At 35.5% G+C, this 25,457-nt stretch overlaps 1 protein-coding gene across 1 annotated transcript in view; it reads right to left on the reverse strand.

Annotated features, from left to right (window-relative positions):
- The window catches only part of TNRC6C (trinucleotide repeat containing adaptor 6C), a 176,268-nt gene extending 151,085 nt beyond the window's left edge, over positions 1–25,183 (reverse strand). The window contains exon 1 of the mRNA XM_044675761.1: positions 25,121–25,183. Coding sequence (XP_044531696.1) covers positions 25,121–25,145 — 25 coding nt within the window. The 5' untranslated portion in view covers positions 25,146–25,183. The remainder of the gene's footprint in view (positions 1–25,120) is intronic.
- Between the last annotated feature and the right edge of the window lie 274 nt (positions 25,184–25,457).

Here is a 25,457-nt window from a genome sequence, read left to right on the forward strand (position 1 = left end):
CTAAGCTATCACTCTTTGCAGATGATATGATGGTATACTTAAAAAATCCCACAGAATCAACTAAGAAGCTTGTAGAAATAATCAACAACTTTAGCAAAGTTGCAGGATACAAAATAAATGCACATAAATCATCATCATTTCTATACATTTCCAACACACTAGAGCAGCAAGAAGTAGAAAGAGAAACACCATTTAAAATCACCCCAGACAATATAAAATACTTAGGAATCTATCTACCAAAACAAACACAGCAATTATATGAAAATAACTACAAAACACTTTCCAAACAAATAAAACTGGATCTAAACAATTGGAAAGCCATTGATTGCTCATGGGTAGGTCGAGCCAACATAATAAAAATGACAATTCTACCCAAATTAATTTACCTATTTAGCGCCATACCTATCAAGCTACCAAAAAACTTCTTTACTGAATTAGAAAAAACTACAACAAATTTCATTTGGAATAACAAAAGATCAAGAATTTCAAGGGAAATAATGAAAAAAAATGTGAAGGAAGGGGGCCTAGCAGTACCAGATATTAAACTGTACTATAAAGCAGCAGTCATCAAAACAATATGGTACTGGCTAAGAGACAGAAGGGAGGATCAGTGGAATAGATTTGGGGTAAATGACATCAGCAAGACAGTGTATGATAAACCCAAAGAGCCCAACTTTTGGGACATGAATCCACTATTTGACAAAAACTGCTGGGAAATTTGGAAAACAATATGGGAGAGATTAGGTCTAGATCAACATCTCACACCCTACACCAAGATAAATTCAGAATGGGTGAAGGACTTGAATATAAAGAGGGAAACTATAAATAAGTTAAGTGAACACAGAATAGTATACTTGTCAGATCTCTGGGAAAGGAAAGAATTTAAAACCAAGCAAGAGTTAGAGAAAATTACAAAATGTAAATTAAATGGTTTTGATTATATTAAACTAAAAAGCTTTTGTACAAACAAAAACAATGTAGTCAAAATTAGGAGGAAAACAACAAATTGGGAAAAAATCTTTATAACGAAAACTCTGACAGGGGTCTAATTACTCAAATATACAAGGAACTAAAACAATTGTATAAAAAATCAAGCCATTCCGCAATTGATAAATGGGCAAGAGACATGAATAGGCAATTTTCAGGTAAAGAAATCAAAAGTATCAATAAGCACATGAGAAAGTGTTCCAAATCTCTAATAATTAGAGAAATGCAAATCAAAACAACTCTGAGGTATCACCTCACACCTAGCAGATTGGCTAAAATGAAAGAAGGGGAGAGTAATAAATGTTGGAGGGGATGTGGCAAAATTGGGACATTAATGCATTACTGGTGGAGCTGTGAACTGATCCAGGCATTCTGGCTGGCAATTTGGAATCATGCTCAAAGGGCTATGAAAGAATGCCTGCCCTTTGATCCAGTCATACCATTGTTGGGTTTGTACCCCAACGAGATCATAGATAAACAGACTTGTATGAAAATATTTATAGCTGTGCTTTTTGTGGTGGCAAAGAACTGGAAAAGGAGGGTATGTCCTTCAATTGGGGAATGGCTGACAAACTGTGGTATATGCTGGTGATGTAATACTATTGTGCTAAAAGGAATAATAAACTGGAGGAGTTCCGGGTGAACTGGAAAGACCTCCAGGAACTGATGCAGAGTGTAAGGAGCAGAGCCAGAAGAACATTGTATACAGAGACTGATATACTATGGTAAAATTGAATATAATGGACCTCTGGCACCAGGAGCAATACAATGACACAGGACAATTCTGAGGGATCTATGGTAAAGAACGCTGCCCATATCCAGAGGAAGGACTGCAGGAGAGGAAACATATAAGAAAAACAACAGCTTGAACGCATGGGTCGGGGTGGACATGATTGAGGGTGTGGACTCGAAACTACCACACCAATGCAACTACCAACAATTTGGAAATTGGTCTTGATCAAGAACACATGACAAAACTAGTGGAAATGTGCATCGGCCATGGGTCGGGGGAGGGCGGGGGGTGAAGGGGAAAGTAGGAGCATGAATCATGTAACCATGTTAAAAATGAATATTAATAAATGCTTAAAATTAAAATAAATAAATAAATAAGAAAAAAATTAATTGGAGACTAAATAATCTAATGACAAAAAATAAGCCATAGATACAATTATTTTATTAAAAAGAATGATAATGATAAGACAACATGTCAAAACTTACAGGATGTAGAAAAAGTAGCAATTAGAGGAAAATTTATATCTCTAAATGCTTATATCAATAAAGAGTAGATCAATGAATTGGATGTGAAACTAATAAAAAGTAGAGAAAGAACAAAATTTAAATCCCCGATAAAACAACAAATTAGAAATTCTGAAAGTTAAAGGTGAAATTAATAAAATTAGATTTAAGAAAACCATTAAATTAATAAATAAAAGTAGGAATTGGTTTTATGGAAAAACTAATAAAACAGACAAACCACTGGTTAATATGATTACAAAAAAAAAAAGAAAAATCACTATTATCAAAAATGAAAAGGATGTGTATGTCACTAATGAAGATGAAATTAGAGCAAATATTAGAAGCTAATTTGTTTAATTATATGTCAATAAATTTAACGACAAGTGAAATGGAAGAATATTTATAAAACCATAAACTACCCAGATTAACAGGGGAGGAAAATAGAATATCTGAAGAAATCTATTTTTGAAAAAGTAATAGAATAGGCCATAAATGAATTTTCTAAAGAAAAAAAGTTATCAGGAGCAGTATGAAATAAGTTATTTGGAATAATATAGGCAAAGGAGTCTTGTATGAAACCCCTTTTATGAACCAGATATGGTGCCAACATCTAAACCAAGAAGAGCTAAAACAGAGAAAGGAAATCATAGACCTATTTCATTCATGAATATTGATGTAAAAATCCTAAATAAAATACTAGTGAGGAGATCAAAACAATCTATCACAAAGATGGTGACCAAGTGGGATTTTATACTAGGAATGCAGGGCTGGTTCAATATAAGGAGAAGTACTAACATAATTAATCAGTAACAAAAGTAACAAAACCCACTGATTATATCAATAGCTGGAATAAAAGCCATTGAGAAAACATACACTAATTTCTATTAAAAACATTGAAGGGTTAGGTAGGTGGCACAGTAAGGTTTGGAGTCATAGGTATAATAATAATGAGAGCCAGTACCCAAATGTTATGATAAAATGGGAGATAGAGAGAGCCTATAAGGTGACTCTCAGCTCTCTCCTTGAGCAGAATATACACTGGGAAACTTTGAGGGGGTGTCACCCCAAAACTGGGTGACCTGGATGACACAATCTATTATTTGTGTGTTATATGCACTTTTAGATATTTTTCAATAATTTTGTGTTTTGCAATTACTTGGCTAGGATTAATATCCACTTACATATGCTTTCCTTTTGGAAGGATAATGTTCTTTATTGGTTGAACTAGCGATTTAATATTGCTTTAATTCCATTTATATATACTGTTTTCATTGCTACAGTTTTCTCCACATTATGTTTATAATCCTGTATTTAGGCTTTTCTTTAGGTAGTCTATACTTTTGATGGATTAGTCATCCAGTATATTGCCTACATCTGGTACCCTGATTACTGGTACATTTGCTTCTTGATATAGTCTTTTCATTTCCTCTTCATCATCAGAACTCATGTCATCAGAGTCTATGTAAACAGGATATGTTTGTGATGGCTTAGTATTAATTACATCTAAGGCTAAAATTGTTTCCATGTCCATATCTGCCAAGTGTAATGTAAGGTGGCTAACAGAAACTTTTTACTTCTGTAATTTCTAACGGTCACAAAAAGTCAGTTAGAAGTCTTAGAATCTTCAGAAAGTCAGTTAGAATTTAAAGCTATAAATAGAGGTGAAGTTCCAACTGACGAGGCTTTTTGTCTTCTGGCTTTTGCTGTGGCTGGAGGCTTTGCTTTGGCTTAGCCTGTTAACTGCAGCCTTTCAGCTTGGCTTTGGTCTAATTGCTTCGGCCTTGGCCTGTGCTTATTTATCTTGGGGAAATTTAAACCTATCTCATTTCTTTGGACCTCTCCCTGATCTCTCCATCTACATTCTCTTCCCTTCCCCTGAATTTCCTTTGGGCCCTGGGTGGAAGGGAGGGCTTGGTGATTGAACATTGTGGGTTTTGGTTTCTATAGACAAGTAGAGTATCCTCAAATAAGTTACCCCTAGTTTTAGTGATTTAATAAGGACTTTACTTAAAAGGCAGTCAAATCTCCCGACTGGGAGAGCAAGCTCTCTCCGCGACCCATTTCCCCATCATCACCCCTCTCCCTAGCAGCAGTTAGAAAATCCTGAACCTCTTTCCCTCTGACTAACCTGAGATTAATAAATCCCCTTGTTACCTACTCAAAGCCTCTGGTGAATCATTGTATCGAAAATTGAGACAAGGGCTAAAGAGAAAAGGAATCATTTTCTTTTTATTTCTTGAGAGAACTAGGGGCATCCATCTTGGCAGGAAGTACCTACCCGAGACTTCCTCCAGCCATCAGTTTGACTGGCAGGGAGGGGCCCTCTCAACTCCTCCCTCAAGAGACTTTAGAAACTAACAAGAGAAACCCTCCAGCCAAAACCTAAACATTTCTTACTGGCCCTAGTTTCCTCCCTGTATCCTCTGTCTCAAGCCTCTGGGAATAAACCTGTTTGAGCTGCCCTCTCCTACATACCCCATTTCTTTATCTCCTATATACCTTCCCTTACCTTCATTCCTCTTCCAATTGCCTAATATCTCCTTTATCGTTCCTCACACCCAAATTGCCTCGTTGATCCATTCAGATTACCTTATTTATTTCTTGATAACATAAGTCATTTTTTGGTAGCGTGCTAGTCATATGTGATTCATAGCTTTCTGTTTCTTGGTTGACTTGGCTCATGGGTTCAGTTGTTTCTGTTTTTTGATTCACTTGAATCATTGGAGCCTCTATCTCTGTATATAACCCATGTCTTCTTCCTGTTGTAAAGTGACCACTGTTTGTTCTGGCTTTGGACCCTCAGATTGCAATGCATTTTGATCTTGCAATGTATTTGCTTCCTCTACATTATTGTTTCTGTATGGCATTAACATGTTGTTATCGTGACTTATCCTGGCTTGGCTGTATTATTTTATGGATTGATTTGTTGTTCTGTGTAAGTGATTCCTCTTTTTGGTTATCTCTTAAGCATTTAGAGTTCTCTCCAGGTGAAGGTATTCCTGAAGAAACACAAGCTTGTAAGTTTTAAAGTTTTTGAATCAAGGTTTTTCTCAGAGATTTTTTTGGCTTAAAGTCTTTTACTGTTGGGTTTAAGTTTGAATGTCCTAGTATGTCAATGCAATTCTTTTCTCTGTTAACCTTTTCATGTGCCAACTCTCTAGGAGGTTTGCTTGTGTCAGTGCTTAAGGATAATTCTCTTTCCTTTCCAATGGTCTTTATTTTAAGTTGCTTTGCACTTTCTTTCATATCATTGTGTGTAAAACTGCTCAGAATACCCATTTAAGCTTATCTCTTGAACTGTTGCATTTAGATTTGTCATTAGTTGATATTTTTGTATATGTTCTATCTTTAGCTATGATCTTGTATATCTGGAACCTTCTTGTCATTAAGTGTTGAGGATTTTAAGTTTAAATCTGTTGTTACTGTACTTTGCATATTGCAATTTCCCTATCATTTCTTAGTGCTATAGTCATTATGTTTGGTTTAAAGTCTGGTGTAAATGCATCTGTATTTTTCTCCTTTCTCTTTGAATCATTGTCTTTTATCCCATAAATTCTGTTTTTGATTTCTATTACATCCATGATCATTTGATTTTCTTCTTCTATTTGATCACTAGATTTAATGTTTGCTTTTCCATCTCCATAGTGTATTTCCATGCCCAAGTCTCTTATAGCATGATTTTTATGTCTTTTCCCATCGCCACACCCCTTGGGCTTTCCCTTATGTTCCTGGGCTGTTTCCTGTCTTCATAAGGTATCATGTTTTCCCATCAGTACTTGGGAATAATGTGGTTTTCATCCGGCACTATGTATTTTTGCATAGTGTACAGGTCGGGAGCATGTTGACTAGATGATGCACAATTGTGATCACAATATTTGTTTTCTCTCTTTTAAGTGTTGTATCTAGAATTTGTGTATGTATTATTGTAATTGCTTCTTTTGTTGTTTAAGTTGGGCTTTGAGGTGACAATTTTTCACTATATGCCCTAATTTCCCACAAAGAAAACACCTTATATTATTATTAAAGTTATTGCTAGTTTGTCTGGGTTGTTGGTACTGAGGTCTGCCTTTATATGCATGTAGGGCTGCCAGGTTTTTTATTTCCTCTATTTCTTTTTGTTTGATGGTAGGTTTAGCCTCTTTTAATTGCTCCTTCAAATCTTTTATGATATCATCTTTTCTCTAATGGATTCTTTGGCTTCCTGATTTCCCGAGTGAACATATGCTGCAGTTTTATGTAGGTCTTCCAAACTTAATGATTCCCATACCGGACAATGCAAATTAAAGTATGTCCTAATTGGTAGGGAACTGCCCTTAATAAACTGTCTCCTTATGTGCTGCAAGTTGGGTTCATTTAAGTCTTGGAACCCTAAAATTGTTTCTCCAGCTTTGACAAGCCTATCTAAAGTTTGAGGGGTGTTCATTTATCTCCTGCCTTAACTTTTTGAATTTTCCTCAGGAATCAGGATGCTTAGCAAAGGATTTCATAGCTTCTACAAGGTCTTCCCTAGCTCTTCTTAGGCATACTAGGTTTTGATGATTATTTAATTCTAGATATTCATAATATTGTGGCCAAGATGTTAAATTTGCGTTCCTATGGGTCTCCTCAATAAATTGTGCTTTCTCTGCTGGTGTAAATATTTCAGAAAGAATAATTTCAATGTCCAAATATGTGGGATCAAAAAGTCTTAATGCTCTCTTAAATTCTTTTATGGCCTTGAAGGGATTTTTTAAAAAGGCAGGCATTTGTTATTTTAGGGTGTCTAGATCTGTAGCAGTGAATGGCTTATGTATTTTAAAATGGAGAAATCCAGAATCTGGCTGCAAAATCATGTGATCAATAATTGGCAATATTGGTACTGCCGTTGCTGTTGCCCATTCTTCTATTTTCTTTGCTGTGTCTGTATGTGACTCAGCTGTTTTTATTGCTATTTCTATTTTGTTCTCTGCTGTGATCCCTTTTCCCCCTTTCAAATGAGCATTCTCTTCAAGTAACTTTGTTATTTCCTTTCTTAATGTCATTATCAATACAGTGCTATCATCCTTGTATCCTAGCAATTTGTGCACTAAATTCTTTAAGGACCAATAGAAGTGGAGGAATGAGATGATGATTGCAATCGTGGTTGGTATTAAAGCAAAGACCCGACCTATTTCTAGCTTTAGCCATTGGCAGGAATCATATATTTCTTTTTTTTGTTTTTTTAAATTTTAAACCCTTAACTTCTGTGTATTGACTTATAGGTAGAAGATTGGTAAGGGTAGGCAATGGGGGTCAAGTGACTTGCCCAGGGTCACACAGCTGGGAAGTGTCTGAGGCCGGATTTGAACCTAGGACTTCCTGTCTCTAGGCCTGGCTCTCAATCCACTGAGCTACCCAGCTGCCCCCAGGAATCATATATTTCTATGATTCCCATTATATAGCCTGGGATCACTAACATCCAGAAACTATAAATCATAGACAAAAAGTTGTATAGTAATGTAAGGATTCCCATCATGTTACGAATTGCTTTCCCCATTGATGCATCCATTGTATCAGTCTGAATGTAAAATTTCTATGGTGCTGTGCCTTTAAATTTTCTTTGCTTGAAAAAGTTTGTCCCCTTTGCTGTGCTGTAGATAAGAGAAAAATGGCTGCTGGTTCAAACAGTGGCTCCCCCCCCCCCAGAATTATTAGGTACTTTACTTAAGCTGGCTCTGCCAAAAATGTAATAATAATGAGAGCCAGTATGCAAATATTATGATAGAATGGGAGATAGAGTTTATAAGGTGACTCTCTCCTCCAGCTCTCCCCTCACGCTGAATATACACCAGGAAACTTCAAGGGAGTGTCACCCTGAAACTGAGTGACCTGGATGGTCGTGCTGCCCCACAGGAGTTGGGGGCAAGGCTTCCCTATAAGATGAGGTATGTGGTACCCCAATCCCATTCTGAATGAGGGCAGGGTTCACACAAGCCTCCCCCAAAATCACTTAACTTCACAACAGGTGGTCTGGCTCCAAGATGGAAGCAGTCAGACCAAGCTGTTGTTCCCCTCTCCCTTGTTGTCTCTCAGGCACTCCAGAACGCTATCTGACTAATGAATGGCTTTTATTATTCACACTTCAAGGGTTAGGGAAAGGGATTTTGGGGTGCCCTTTCCTCTATTTCTATGGGGTCGATCACTCAGGAGGGAACCTCTGGGGTTCCCACTCCCAAGATTCTTCCTCTGCCCCTTCTCCTTCTGTTTCTATTTCTATCCTTTTCTAAAATTGTAAGTTATACTAGAAAGGGTCTCTCAACAAGGTTGGGTATTGGGGGAAGGAGACTAAGAGATCACTCCCAAAATTGAAGTCTTGCTGGGAGAGATGAGATGGAATCTTTGACCAGGGAATCAGAGTTTCAATGTCCAAAGAAAGATCCTCAGGAAGCCCTCAGGACTGGATCTGAGCTGGATTGTTCTCCTCCTCCCTCTCTCAGTCCTCCGCCGGAAGACCCCTCCTCCCAGTCCTCCAGAGAATTTCCCAGCATTCTCTCTGGTCTCAACTGCCAGTAACTGTCACCGACTATCAGCCACTCCTTCTCTGGCTTCTTTTGTCCCATCCCCCTTGCACAAATCCCATCCTTACAGGTTTGGAGTGATAGGTATAAATGGATTTTCCCCCCTTAAAATGATAAGAAACATTAACCTAAAACTATTAGTAAGCATCATCTGTAATAGGGATGAGCTAGAAGCCTTCCCAATAAGACCAGGAGTGAAACAAGGGTGCCAATTATCACCAGTATTATTCAATATTGTACTAGAAATGCTAGCAATAGCAATAAGAAAAAGAAATTGAAGTTAGAATGGGAAATGAGATAACAAAATGATTTTTCTTTGCAGGTGATATGATTGTATATTTGAGAAATCGTATAGATTCATCTAAAAAGTTAGTTGAAATAATAATTTTAGCAAAGTAGTAGGATATAAAATAAACTCACATATATAATCAAGATTTCTATAGATCACCAACAAAGCCCTGTGAAAAGAGATAGTAGGAGATATTTCATTTAAAATAACTACAGACAATATAAAATGCAAAAATCTTAAATAAAATACTAGCAAAAAAAAAAAACCTAAAGCAAGTCATCACAAGGATTATTCACTAAGACCAGGTGGGATTTATATCAGGAATGCAAGACTGGTTCAATATTAGGAAAACCATTCACATAATTGACCATATCATCAACCAAACTAATAGAAATCACATGATTATCTCAATAAATGCATAAAAAGCCTCTGACAATATATAACACCCATTCTTACTGAAAACACTAGAAAGTATAGGAATAAAAGGGACTTTACTCAAAAGAATAAGCTGTATTTATTTAAAACCATCAGCAAGTATCATAGACGCCTTCTCAATGACACCAGGAGTCAAGGATGCCCATTATCACCATTACTATTTAATGTTGTACTAAAAATGCTAGCAGTAGCAATTAAGAGAAGAAAAAGAAATCGAAAGAATTAAAGTAGGCAATGAGGAGACTAACTATTACTCTTTGCAGATGATATGTATATTTAAAGAATCCAAGAAAATCAACTAAAAAGCTAGTGGAAATAACTAATAACTTTAGCAAGGTTGTAGGGTACAAAATAAACCCACATAAACCATCAGCATTTCTATATATTTCCAACACAACTCAGCAGCAAGAGTTAGAGAAACTCCATTTAAAATCATTCTAGATAATATAAAAGACTTAGGAATCTATTTTCTAAGACAAACTCAGGAATTATATGAACACAACTACAAAACACTTTTCATGCAAATAAAACTAGATATAAACAATTGGAAAAACATTAATTGCTTGTGGGTAGGATGAGCTAATCATAATAAAAATGACAATCCTACTTAATTTACTTATTCAGTGCCACACCTATCAAACTACTAAAAAACTTTTCTATAGAACTGGAAAAAATTATAATGAAGTTCAACTGGAAGAACAAAATATCAAGGATATCAAGGGAACTAATGAAAAAAATGCGAAGGATGGGGGCCTAGCAGTACCAAATCTTAAAATGTACTATAAAGCAGTGATTATCAAAATGATATCATATTGGCTAAGAGAGAGAAGGGTGGAACAATGAAATAGACTAGAAATAAATGACCTCAGCAAGCTAGTGTTCAATAAACCCAAAGATCCCAGCTTTTGGGACAAGAACCTATGATCTGACAAAAACTGCTGGGTTTAAGATCAACATCTCACAACCTTTACCAAGATAAATTCAAAATGGGTAAATGACTTACATACAAAGAGGGAAATTATAAATCAGGTGAACAAAGAATAGTATACCTATTAGATCTATTGGAAAGGAAAGAATTTTAGACTAAGAAACATTACATTACATTGTAATGTGAACATTACAAGATGTAAAATGAATAATTTTGATTATATTAGATTAAAAAGGTTTTGTACAAACAAAACCAATGAAATCAAAATTAGAAGGGAAGCATCAAATTGGGAAAATATTTTTATAACAAAAATCTCTGACAAAGGTCTAATTTCTCAAATTATAAAGAACTAAGTCATTACAAGAAACCAAGCTATTCCCCAAATGACAAATGGTCAATGGACATGAGTAGGCAATTTTCAGATGAAGAAATCAAAAGTAACAGCAATCTCATGAAAGTGTTCTAAATCCCTCCTGATTAGAGAAATGCAATTAAAACAACTCTGAGGTACTACCCCAACACCTATTAGATTGGCCAATATGACGGTAAAGGAAAATAATAAATGTTGGAGGGGATGTGGCAAAATTGGGACACTAATGCATTGCTGGTGGAGTTGTGAATTGATCCAACCATTTTCTACTGCAAATATGAATAACATGAAAATAGGTTTTGAACAGTGATACAGGTATAACTGAGTGGAATTGTTTGTCTGCTCCAGGACGGGGAAGGGGGAAAATCATGTAATCATGGAAAAATGTTCTAAAAAAAAAAAAAAAAAGAATGCACGTCCTTTGATCCAGCAATACCACTACTTGCTTTGTACCCCAAAGAGATAATAAAATATGGTTGTACAAAAATATTCATAGCTGTGCTCTTTCTGGTGGCAAAAAAAATTGGAAAATGAGAGTGTATCCCTTGATTGGGGAATGGTTGAACAAATTGTGGTATATGATGGTGATGGATTACTATTGTGCTATAAGGAATGATGAATGGGAGGATTTCTATATGAACTGATGCAGAGTGAAATGAGCAGAACTAGGAGAACATCATACATAGAAACTGAAACATTGTGGCACAATCAAATGTAATTGACTTTGCTAGTAATAGCAATGCAATGATCCAGGACAATCCCAAGGGACTTATGAAAAAGATTGCTATCCACATTGTGAGAAAGAACTGTGGGAGTAGAAACATATCATTTGTTTATATGGGTACTGGATTTAGGGTTTGGGCTTGAAAAAATTACTCTACAAAAATTAATAATATGGAAATGGGTTTTGAGCAATAATACATGAAGGAATAGCTTGGGATTCTTTAATGTACTATCCACTTTTCCAAAAGCATTTTTTCACAAATACAAGTCAACTTTTTCCTCCCAAGTCATTCTCAGCCGAGTTCAAGATATATGTACCAATTAACTATCTGAATGGGTTTCCCCTCCAATTGTATGGTAATATCTGTACAAGATAGTATATCCATTTGGTTTTTTCCCTGTATTTTTGAGGAATAGTGAATCTTACCGAAGGGATCTTGGTAGGGGCTGGGGTTTGATATTAACAATATCCACAAATGAGAGTTCATTTGGACTTTGCACCAAATATCCTTATTAACAATGGCAAATTCCTTTGTAAAGTGTCTTTGTTTTATTCCTCATATGAAAAATTAATCCAAGGCACAGTGAATAAAACATTGGGTCTAGTGTGAGGAAGACTTGAGTTCAAATCTGCTCTCAGACATATGTTGGCTTGTGATCCTGCGTAAGTCACCTAAACTCTCTCTGTCTCACTGCTCATCTGAAAATCTTCTGTTTCTAACCCTAACTCTATCTGCACCTACCAAGTTTGTTGTATGAAAGGAGATTATCTGTAAAGCACTTTGTAAAACTTAATGTGCAAAATGTAAATTTAAAAAAATTGCTTGCCTATAATAATCATGTATTACAGTGACATCCTAAATAATCACTTATTACAGAGTAACATCCTAAACTTTGTTACCTAACTTTACCCTTCCCCCACAGAAGCATTCAAATAATGACAATACTAATAGAAATCCCACATATATATATATATATATATATACATTTGTAAAAAGAAAGGTCTCAAATTTTTTAATCACATTTTTGATACAGAATATAAAGAAATTATTTACATAAAATACTAGAGATAAATACTGATAAATGCTGATTTCTGCAGGCATTCTTATTTGAATAACATTTAATTGCACTGGTGAATTAATTTTATGCCTATAATTATCCCTTCCCAAACTAAAATTTATAGCAAACTCCATCCTTGTTATTTTAGAACGGAAACAAACAAAAAAATTCTGACTGCTACCATGACAGGATTTATGTCTGCCAAGTCTTAGATAAATCACATCATGCTATTTTTCTTTGACCATTCAAATCACACTGTTGAATTAGGCTTATGAATTCATTACAAGAATTAGAAGGTTTTTATAATTTGATCTCTCACCAAATGGGAAATTCTATTTACCTAATTCTGCCATTCCTTCCTAAAAATAAACTTTTTCCAGAATCAAATCACTGAATATAATACTGCAAAGAGAGACAGGATATTAGGGCAAAGTTGTGAAATGTTCAACAAATCATATTTTAAATTAAAAACTATAACTACATATTAAGATATACCTCACACTTAACTAAACCTCTTGGGGAACTGTATTGACATCTGTTGGTGAAATTTTCTTCCCAAGAAACTCACAATTCAATTCTTTCTCAATAATGAGCTAAACTGGGGCAGTTGGGTAGTTTAGTGGATTGAGAGCCAGGCCTAGAGATGAGAGGTCCTAGGTTCAGATCTGGCCTCAGACACTTCCCAGACCTGTAACCCTGGGCAAGTCACTTGACCCCCATTGCTTAGCCCTAGGAGCCAATACACTACTGACTCCACGATGGAAGGTAAGGGTTTTAATAAAAAAAAAATAATAATAATAATGAGCTAAACTGTTCAAGTAGCTTCTTCATAATAGGATCAAAACATTAATTTACTGATTCTTATATCAGTAACTACAAGAATCTACAGTAGTTTGAAGGGTTGAGTCTGACACTAAAAAACAAACAAACAAACAAAAAACCTTTAGTCTTAGTATCAATTCTAAGACAGAAGAGTAACAAAGGCTAGGCAATCAGGGACAAGTGATTTGCTCAGGGTCAAACAGGTAGGAAGTATCTGAAGCTAGATTTGAACCTAGGTCTTCCCACCTGGAGTTCTGTCCACTGTGCTCCCTACCTGTCCCTCCACCAACACTTTGTCTTAGTGCTTAGGATAATTAGGTGTTTAAAAACAAACAAACAAACAAAAAAACCCATGCCTTTCCAGGAATTGGTTTTAAATCCGGTTTCTGATTTTTCTTTCTTGTTGGATCTTGGGACAAGTCATCTTGCTCCTCTCAGAATTTATTTCCTTGGCTCCAAGATGAAGCTAGATGAGATCACCTAAATTAAATATGAAACCCTCTGAGTTTATGCAGGGCCTGCCTGAATACCTTGGATCTCATCTATGAACTCCAATTTCTGACCACAGGCCCTTATGTTCCACCTTTCCAACTATGTCTGCTCTGCTGCTTTATTCCATTTCAAATCCTTACTCTCCTCCTCCATTTGTAGTCTGGATGCCATGGGAGCCTAACTTGGCATAAAATCTCTCAACCCACTACTGACATATGAGTCTATCAGAGATTCATGCTATCTAACCTCAAATGATGTTGGTAACAACCTTTTTCTTTATTATTTATTTCCAATCTACCTCAGAGGAAGGGGGTGGGTGGGGAGTGTAAAGTTGAAAAGACCTTGTAACCCTTTAAACTACATTACCCAATATTTTCTTTATTATTTATTATTGAGTATCTATATTGTATTTCTCACCGTGACTGTTTCGAATCTTTTCTATACTCAACCCTCAAATCTTTTCCATCACTACTACATTCCAATCTAAAAGTAAACCTTATCTCCTACTTCGCTGAAATGGAAAAACAAATCTTACCTAGATTCCCTTATCTTAGCCCTCTCTACCAGTTGTCACACTAAACCATTTTTTTTTTTACTATCTCAAACTTTCTCTGTATCTTCTCCTCTTTCCAATCTACCTCAGAGGAAGGGGGTGGGTGGGGAGTGTAAAGTTGAAAAGACCTTGTAACCCTTTAAACTACATTACCCAAACTCCCTTTTACCATACCCATAATTCCTTAAGCTTTTGCTATTGGTCAGGGGTTTACGCAGGCTGTTTTGATATGGTTGTGGTGGGCATGGTGATGGGGCTTTTTGGAGAGGAGGTGGCATGGTAAAGGGTGAGTTGGGACTCTTTCCTTGCGCTTTAAATAAAATCCTTATAAATATCATACTTTGGAGGCATAGAATATTAATTTTAAAACTAACAGTTGGCAACCTTACGAAGGGATCCTAAGATTCCCTGTGGAAATAGTTCCCAGCTGCGCCCTACCCTTTCCCCCACACAGCGGCAGAGTTTTCTGCAGTTTTTTAATCCTTTGCTGAGCTGCTGCCTCCCACCTTTTCCAGGATCTGTGCATTTTCCCTCCCAGGTGTCCTTTGCATGCCTTCCCTACCCTCTCCAGCCTTGTGCTGGACCAGCTGCCACCTCCAGGCGCCTTCCACGGGCTTTTCCCTGTTCCCTCAGCTGCCAGACCTTTAATCAGCACACTTTTCAAGAAAAAGCTTTTGGTGGACTTTCTCTAGCTTACACACCATTTGAACATTTGCAAATTGATTTTATCTCTATGCCAAAAGCTGGACACTATAAATTTTGTCTGGTCATAGTCCATCAAGTGACCAGGTGGCCTGAAGCATTTCCTACTACTCAGGCCACAGCGGCTTTTGTTGCCAAAATCTTTTTGAAAGAGATTATTCCTCATTTTGGCCTGCCAGCATGTATTGACTCTGATAGAGGAAGTCACTTTACTGATTCAGTCTTATCACAAATTTATTCATGTTTGGGGATAACTCCTAAATTTCATACACCATATCATCCCCAGAGCTCCAGCCAAGTTGAAAGGATGAATAAAGAACTTAAAACTATGACTGGGAAATTATGTATGGAGACACATTTAAAATGGCCTGAAATTCTACCTCTGGCCTTATTTTATCTCAGAAGCAGACCCAGAGGTGATTTACACATCTCACCATTTGAGATGCTTTTGGACATCCACCTATTCAGGCACAACCATTTAACCCTGCCTATACTTCATTGTTAGGAGGGGATACAACCATTGCCACTTATATCAGACAATTATAAACAAAATTGTGAGAACTCCACGACTCTGGAGCTGCTGTTTAAGCAGGCCCCTTTGACTTCTCGCTTCATGATTTGAACCCATGTGATAGTGTGTACATAAAGAATTTCAAACGTACTGGGTCGACTGAACCTGCTTATGATGGACCATTCCGGGTCCTATTACCTACACCAACAGCCATTAAAATTGGGGAAAGGGACTCATGGATTCATTGCAGTCATGTGAAACGAGTACCCTCTATTGATAATGAATAATTCTCTGTACTAAGTACAATTGCCTGTAACTATTATATTTGATTATTGATTGTATTTGATTATTGTGATAAGAATGCTCTATTGCTGGATTTTGCACTATTTTGTTGCACTTTGATTGGTCCTTGTACTTGAATGATACATATACTACCTCACAACAAAAAAATCTGTATTAGTGACCTATATTGATCCGATGTGCTTTTCAAAACATTTTGTGCCTCTTGCCATTCCTTTTGTACTTTTCTTGAATGTATTATTGCTTTATATGCCTCATTTGCACCCACATCACTTTGTCTACCTCATTTGCACTCACACTGTGGATCATGGCAAGTTAAGGAGGGAATGAATCTTATTTTTTGAAAATTAACCTCTATTCTTTACCTCTGCGATTGTGTAAACTACATATTTTTTTTTTGCGTTTTTCTTCCTACATGTGCAATACAGTATTTGTTTTTTTTCCCTTTTCTCTCATTTTTTTTTACATTTAAAGTCACCAGCATTAAATAGACTCTTGACTGTTTTGATTTTTGCAATAAGAATAAGCTAAGATGTCCATTTGCCTAGCATAATAATTTGTTCTGGCTCCATTATCTCTGAAAGTGAAGAAAAGTATTGCACTGGGAAATGCTATTTTCCATTTGTCTCAAGATCTAGTCTCTTTTTTCCATTTCTTTCATGATGTGACAACTTACTGTAGTCCAGGCTGTTAAATTGGGTTAGTGAGTGATTGTTGTTGCAAAGCTTATGAGATATGGATTGCTACAGGAACCTGCTTTGATTTGTGAATTTTTTTCTTTTTTCTTTTTCCTAGAATTTTTTCCTTTCACATTTTTCTTTTTTTATATCCTATATTTTCCTCAGAGGTTATTTTTTTTCTTTTTCTTTTGACTCTTTGCTGTTTTGAGAATTGATTCATACACCTTATGCCTTGACCATGTATTCCTGTGTGATTCCCATGTGTATCCCTGTATTTTCCTCTGGGGGGAGGGTGGGAAGACTATGTTATTTCTGTGAATTTGGACTTGAATTTGACCCTAATTTAGAACAGAAGACTACCTCCCAGAATCCAGAAGACACTATGAAGATTCCTGCAGAGACCACACACTGCACCAAAAGATCCAGAGTGAATTTCAAGACATGGCGAATTTGAACTTTGGGGGGTTGGGGGTTGAATGTATTTATTTTGAATGGACACTTTATGCCAGAAAGGGGACTGCCCCCTAAATGGCTTTTGTCAATGCATTGAACATTTGTTTTGTTCTTTCTCCCTTTTATTTCCCCTTTATCTCTGAATTATTATAAACTTTAATTTGATTATGTTTTCATGATCCATTGGGGAGACTATAGTCTCCCCAAAGGATCACAGGGGGGGAAATGTAAAGTTGAAAAGACCTTGTAACCCTTTAAACTACATTACCCAAACTCCCTTTCACCATACCCATAATTCCTTAAGCTTTTGCTATTGGTCTGGGGTTTTTGCGGGCTGTTCTGATATGGTTGTGGTGGCTCTGCTGACAGGGCTTTTTGGAGAGGAGGAAGCAGCATGGTAGAGGGTGAATTGGGACTCTTTCCCTGCACTTTTAATAAAATCCTTATAAATATCATACTTTGGAGACACAGAATATTAATTTTAAAACTAACAGGAGGTAGGGAGAGAAAGTGGTTATGTGTGTTTTCTATCTTCTTTTCTAAACTTGTTTCTTGCCTTATGAACATTCCAACTTGATCCTTACTCATTGTATCTTTTCTTCTTCCTAGGCATTGCCTCACTCAAATTATTGGGATATTAAAGGGCTGTAGAAGCAATAAAAAACAAATCTTCATTTGTTTCAGCCATCCCTCTTACCTCTATATACTCTCTTATTTCTCCATCATTCATTCATTCATTCATTCATTCATTCAACTCTTACAATGCAATTCCTAGGATTATAGATTTAGAGCTTAAAGATCATCTTAATCTAATCCCATTTCTTTAATTTACACAGAAGGAAACTGAGGTCCAGACAAGTTAGGTAACCTGATTAAGGTCACAAAGGTTGTAGAAAGGGGTCCCCTACCCAGAAAATCCAGACTCTCTGACTCCAAGTCCAATGTCTTTTCCACAGTACAGCCTAGGGAGATAAAAAATGCATTCAAAAAAATCAAGGTATTTTGTATATTGAATAATTGGTTCCCATTTTTCTCCCTAGAACAAAAAAACCAGCTATAATAATTACAAATCTACTACTAAGAGAGTCAATCATCAGAAAGGTAATTTTAACAAAAGGGGGTTAAAAGCCTCTGACTGAAATATTTAAATAGATATTTAAGTCTACAACTTCTGAACAAAGTCTAAAATAATTAGGTAGCATTATTTCTTTGATTAAGTTGAATCCAAGAGGGTAAGAATCAGGAAATAAAAAGGCTTTATGGGGAAAATATGAATTGCTATGAAATATGGCTATATTCTTGGAGACCTAAGTAATAATCTAATAACTTAAAAAAATCAAAGAAGAACTGAAATTATGAGAAGATTTAGGACATTTTACACAAGTATAAGCATCTTTCAATTATTCAGAAATGTTATTTGGTTTCTCAATTAAACCTATACTACTGCTTCTGTAGTTATCTGTACTATTGATTTCATTACTTATATGCACATTTACCAGGTGAATGGCGTATAAAACATAATGAAATTGAAAAGCAAATTCTGCTACTTAAGTTTCTCTAGTAAAAAGCCTGAGTGAAGTTGAACATTTGGTTTTTGTTTTAATTGGACTAACTGACATGCTCTTGTTTGAGGAAGGCAATGCTCCATGATACGGTAAGAGCAGAGGTGTACAAATAAATGTTTAAAAACCAGCTGGTTGTAATTACTCAAATATACAAGGAGTTAAACCAATTGTATAAAAAATCAAGCCATTCCCCAATTGATAAATGGGCAAGAGACATGAATAGGCAATTTTCAGATAAATCTAAAGTATCAATAAGCACATGAGAAAGTGTTCCAAATCTCTAATAATTAGAGAAATGCAAATCAAAACAACTCTGAGGTACCACCTCACACCTAGCAGATTGGCTAAAATGAAAGAAGAGGAGAGTAATGAATGCTGGAGGGGATGTGGCAAAACTGGGACATTAATACATTGCTGGTGGAGTTGTGAAATGATCCAACCATTCTGCCTGGCAATTTGGAACTATGCTCAAAGGGCTATAAAAGAATGCCTGCCCTTTGATCCAGCTATACCATTGTTGGGTTTGTACCCCAAAGAAATCATAGATAAACAGACTTGTACAAAAATATTAATAGCCGTGCTTTTTGTGGTGGCAAAAAACTGGAAAATGAGGGTATGCCCTTCACTTGGGGAATGGCTGAAGAAATTGTGGTATATGCTGGTGATGGAATACTAATGTGCTCAAAGGAATAATAAACTGGAGAAATTCCATGTGAACTGGAAAGACCTCCAGAAATTGATGCAGAGTGAAAGGAGCAGAACCAGAAGAACTTTTTTGTACACAGAGACCAATACACTGTGGTAAAATAGAATGTAATGGACTTCTGTACTAGCAGCAATGCAATGACCCAGGACAATTCTGGAAGATTTATGGAAAAGAACGCTACCCACATTCAGAGGAAGTACTACAGGAGTGGAAACAGAAGAAAAACAACTGCTTGAACACATGGGTTGAGGCAGACATGATTGGGGATTTTTATTTGAAACTACCACACCAATGCAATTATCAACAATTTGGAAATAGGTCTTGATCAATGACACATGTTAAAACCAGTGGAAACACACATCTGCCATAGGGGGAAGGGGGAATTGGGGGGGGGGAGGGGAAAGTAAGAGCATGAATTATGTAACCATGTTAACTTTTCAAAAAAATAAATGTTAATAAATGTTAAAAAAAAAAAGAAATAAAAAAGAAAATACAAAAAAAAATCCCAACTGGTTGAAAAAGTTATGTATGTACAACACATTTTTAAGTTTAATCTTTATCACTAACATTTTTTCTAACTCTTTAAGTTTAGACAATCAACAAAGTAATAAATCATGCCTTGATTTGTAGCATTTGTCAAATACCAAGGTTCTCTCCATAGACAGTACCAGCTAGCTCTAGAACACCTTTGCTGCAGAGCATCCCGAAAGATGCATAAGGAGTTTGGCCTATTCATCCACTGAGGAAAGACAAAATGGATGAAGAATGTATATATTGCCCAGATTTCAACATATAATATACCCACAGCACTTGTGGACCTCTGAATGCTGCAGAGGTGGATAGGAATGTCTTTTTATATCACTTCTTTCCAGGCATACTTAGTCTTCAGAATTTGTTAGCTATGCATAATTCTATAGAAAATGGGGGTTCAGTGGAATAGAACTTTATCCCAATAGCAATTCTGTCCCCTTTTCTCTACTTAGATGGTTACTACTCTCATTTAGGCAATCAACATCTCTTACCTGGATTGTTACAATAACTTCCTAAATGGAATGAAAGCTTTTACTTTGACATCACTGCAACCCACCCTCTATATATAGCTCCTAAGGTAATTTTTCTAAAACACAGGTCTGACCAGGCCTACTCCCAACTCCCATGGTTTCCTATTGCTTATAAGATCAAATATAAACTCATCTGTTCCTTTACAATCATTACTCTTCTTCCCATTCTCTTGATCTAGTCTGAAAGGCTGTTCCTCACATAAGATACTCCAGGTCCCATCTCCCTACCTTTGTACTGATTATCTCATGCCTAGAAGACTTGCTCTTCTGCCTCCTAGAATTTTGCTTCTTTGAAAATTCTGTTCAAGTACCACACCATATACAAAGTTTTCCTTAATACCCCAAGGCAGTGTCCTTCAACCCCAATTACCTTGAATTTATTTTATTTACACTTATGATATTTTCATTATGGATTCCTCATTCTACTTAATCCCATATAGCCAATTAATTGCCAAATCATATAGGAGATGCAGGAGAGAACTATGCCCACCCACCCCCAAAAATGGAGAGAATATGCAGGAAAAGAAGGTAGTCACCAATGTCCAATGATGCAAAAGGATTCAGAAGTGAGCACTGTGATGAGCTCAGTAGATTTGGCAATTAAAAGATCACTGGAAACTTTGAAGAGAGCAGTTTTAACTGTGAAGTCAGAAGGAAAGATGAGACCAGAAGCCAGATTATATAGTTTAGAGATGGATGAGAGGAGGAAAGGTGGTAAGTATTGATACCTTTTTCAAGGAGTTTATCTTAGAAAGAGAGGAGAAACATACGAGAAGTAGTAGCAGGTATAGTAAGATTTAGTAAGGTTTTTTTAAAGATACAGACCAGTATATCTTTAAGTAGAGAAAAAAAAAGGAAGGTAAATGAGAAACTAGAGAAGAGTGAGAGAAGAAAGAGTAGAGAGGAAAGGGAGAAAAAGGAGGAAAGAGACAGAAGGGAGGCAGAGAGAAGGGAGAGAAAAGGGACAACAGAAAAGAGGAGGGAAGAAGAGAGATGAAGAGGGGAAAAATGGGGAAAGGAGGACTGGGAAGACAGAAGGAGAAGATCATAGTGGGAGTAATATGCTAGAGAAAACAGAAAGGAATGAGATTGTATATGGAAAAGGGTTGGCTTTGGACTAAGTTGGGTGAAGGTCTTCTTATTCATTAAAGAATGGAGTAAGGATACAAATACTAGGGAATTAAAAAGTAATTATAAAATGATGGGGAGCAGAGATGAGAAGTTTCCTTAGCAAATGACCTGGATTTTCTAGGTGAAAGATAAGACAAGGCTCTTAGCTGAGGAGATAGGAGGAGGAAGCATTGAATGACACTTGAAGAGAAGGTTTGTAAAAACTATTTTGTCAATTAGATTAATGTCAACTTAAAATTAAATTTATAAAATGAGAAGGTAGAATTCCCAAGATCTTAGAACAAGAAGGTGGCTGAGAACAGAATATTTGAGGGTAAGAAAAAAAAGAGTAATCATTGAAAGTATAGTCAGAGATAAGGAAATCACAGTAGTGTGGTTTTATAGAAGCCAAGGGAATACTTGAAGGTAATGTCAGTCAATATTAAAAAGTATTACAGGGGGGCAGCTGGGTAGCTCAGTGGATTGAGAGCCAGGCCTAGAGATGGGAGGTCCTAGGTTCAAATCCGGCCTCAGACACTTCCCAGCTGTGTGACCCTGGGCAAGTCACTTGACCCCCATTGCCTACCCTTACCACTCTTCCACCTGTAAGTTAATACACAGAAGTTAAGGGTTTAAAATAAAAAAAAAAAAAATTAAAAAAAAAAAGTATTACAAATGACAAGACATAATGCAACTTGGTTCAAAATCTGGCAATGGGCTTTGAAAATAATTCCTAAATCATATTTGCTTCTACAATGATGGCAATGTCATCTTGCTTTTGTATAGTTTCCATGTATTAGCTTATTTGATAATAAAATTCTTTTTACTTAGTCCTGGTAAAAATTGGCTAAATATTACAAATATTTGCTTAAATAGTATTCAGAAATAACACTGGGAATTCAGCATTTGCAAAACTAAGGAAGAAGAAGAATTGACACATTCAATTTTCTAATTACCCTGAAAGTTGATGGTTTAAATTAATAGCACAAATAAGACTGTTCTCTCAACAAAGAACAGAAGTAGAGAAACTAAAATATGAATAACATAAGACAGATGTTATTTCTTACATGACATGAAAATTCCTGAAAAGCTGGCAATAAGCCTAATTCTAAAAGTTGAATAATTTTTTTTAAACCCTTACCTTCGGTCTTGAAATCAACACTGTGTATTAGTTTCAAGGCAGAAGAGTGGTAAGGGTAGGCAATGGGGGCCAAGTGACTTGCCCAGGGTCACACAGCTGGGAAGTATCTCAGGCCAGATCTGAACCTAGGACCTCCCGTCTCTAGGCCTGGCTCTCAATCCACTGAGCTACCCAGCTGCCTCCTAAAAGTTGAATAATTTTAAGTGTTAGGGGGAGTTTGTTATTCAAAGAAACCTGTGGTAAAATGTTTCTGTGAAAGGTAAAGGAAATTTTGAGATGTGAATAAAGATCTCTTCATTTATCCATTTTGTGGTCTGGATTTTCTCATTATTTTTTCCACCCTCTTTAAGGTGAATGTAATTTAATGTATTGCATAATAGCACTTGTATAACCAATATCAAACTGTTTATCCTCTGAGGGAGGGGAAAAGAGGAGAGAGGGAGAGAATTTGGGTTTCAAAATGTTAGAAAACAAAGGTCAAAAACTGCTTTCATATGTAATTTGGGAAGAATAAAACATAACTGAAAGAAAAAAATAAGATGGATATATTTATTTAGAAAAATATTAAGTTCCAGAATTCGAGAATTGATTTAAGAAATCCGAAGATATTGATTAACTAACCAAAGTGGAAATATACATTAGAAACTCAGAGAAAGACAAAAGCCTTTTTGTTCTACAAAAGACAAGGAAATCATAAAGTGGCGTGATACTTGTATATTATTATTACAGGTTTTTTCCTAATTGATTTTAGCACAGATAAGATTATCAGTATACTGCAAAGCCTCCTGGAAGAGAAGACCTGTAATCACTCCAGAGTTTGGCTTGAAGAGTGTTTACTACACAGATTACAATATACATTTAAATGTATAATCTAAGGAACTCTCCATGAACACATATACCTTGGACAGACAGTACAAATGGACAAATTGGTTTTGAAAAAAAGGAAGAAAATAAGCTAGACTATCTTTGGAAATTGTAAATCTCCTTTAATAATTTCAAGTTTAATATAAAATCAAAGACCTATCTTTTAATACCAACATCTACTGGTATTGTTATATGCTCCAATGATACTCTGTTAATATCAGGAGAAATTAAGGAAAGTGTCTAGTATTGTGATCACAGATCAAATTGAGTATTTTAGTCCGGAGGTAATCTCACTGGCTACAAATCATTTGCTTTAGGTTATACCTGGGAGAGGAACAATGAATAGATGGGAACAGTATAAAATTCATTGGAGAGGCAACTGAGAATGTAGCAGTTAATAAATTAATATTAATTTGAAAACCTAGGGAAGTATCAAAATAATTTTTTGCTTATTTTTAAGCAGTTGCTTTTATGAAGTCATTACTAACTAATAAATTTGGAGTTATTAAAGGAGATTTACAGTTTCCAAAGATAGTCCAGCTTATTTTCTACATTACTAATAATACTATTTAGAAAGATACATAATATATAATTTTGTACTTATACAAATTAAATGTTTTTTCTGAGCTCCAAAATAATAAAACGGAAGAAAAACTACAGATCTAATTTAAAATTAAATTTATCTGAAAACTTGTAATTACAAAAAAAAAAAAACAAATGAATTTTCTTATTTCTGCTAAATGATCAATCATCCAGAAAAAAATTTTCATTAGTACAAAATCTTATGAAACTTTTATAGTAACAAATATCTAAAAAAGTCTCTTCAACACTATGATATAAATAACAGATGAACATAAATCCAATAAATGTCTGCCTGTAGTTTTAGGACTGGCAATAATGCTCTAAGTGTGCAAAATAATTTTCTATTTGTTGTTCAGTTGACAGTTCTTGGTTGATCAAACTGTCACCATGACAACTTTTGGTACACAGTTTAAAACAAACATATAACTCATAAATGAATTTACATGTTAGCAATAAGAAATGGTTGCTCAGCAGTTAATTTTCTATACTAATGTAAGACAATTACTTTTTAAAATTAAATGATATTCCTATAATTATATCCAATAACATTAATGAATAAAGAAATTAAAAGGTTGTGAATCAGCCCAGGTCATCTAGAATTATGCAAAATAACCAAAGTGGTCAGATAGAAGCAAGCAATGCATACCAAAATATTCAAAAGAGTACTACTTTGTGATAGCAAAGAATTGGAAACCAAGTATGTGTGCAGTGTTTAGAAATGGCTAAACAAATGGTAAAGGCATATTATTGCACCTTAAAAAAACATGAATATAAAGAATTCAGAAGCATGGGAAAATGTATATGGACTTATAAACAGTGAAGTTAGCAGAACAAGGAAAACAATATATACAAAAATCACCCAATAAATGCAAATAATACACACAATAAGTAGATCAATAAAAATGAAACTGAACTCTTTGTACTTAGAATGACTAAGTTTGGCTAGGAAAAGAATTGAGAAAATGTTTAATTTTCCTTTCTTCATTGTAGAGTAAGGATATTAAGGATTACATACTGTCAGATATAGTAGATACATTCATTGATTTTGCTTTATCCTCCTTTTTCTTTTTTAAGCCTGTTTTTTTAGGGAAGAAAATGAGGAAAATATATTGGATTCGCAATATCTAAAAACAATAAGCACCACTAAATTTTTTTTAGGAAAAAAAAAACATTAAATGTAAAAGCATACCAGCTTTTACATTCAAGATTTTCAAACTCATTTATTCTAAAAACAAGTTGTTTATTTCTAAAGGTTATGTTTTTTAAAATCAAATTAAATCAAACCAATAAGCATTTATTAAGTGATAACTATGTGCTGGATATTTCTAAGCACTGGGAATACAAAGAAAGGC

Source organism: Gracilinanus agilis, chromosome 4 (genome assembly GCF_016433145.1).
Source record: "Gracilinanus agilis isolate LMUSP501 chromosome 4, AgileGrace, whole genome shotgun sequence".
Taxonomy (NCBI): domain Eukaryota; kingdom Metazoa; phylum Chordata; class Mammalia; order Didelphimorphia; family Didelphidae; genus Gracilinanus; species Gracilinanus agilis.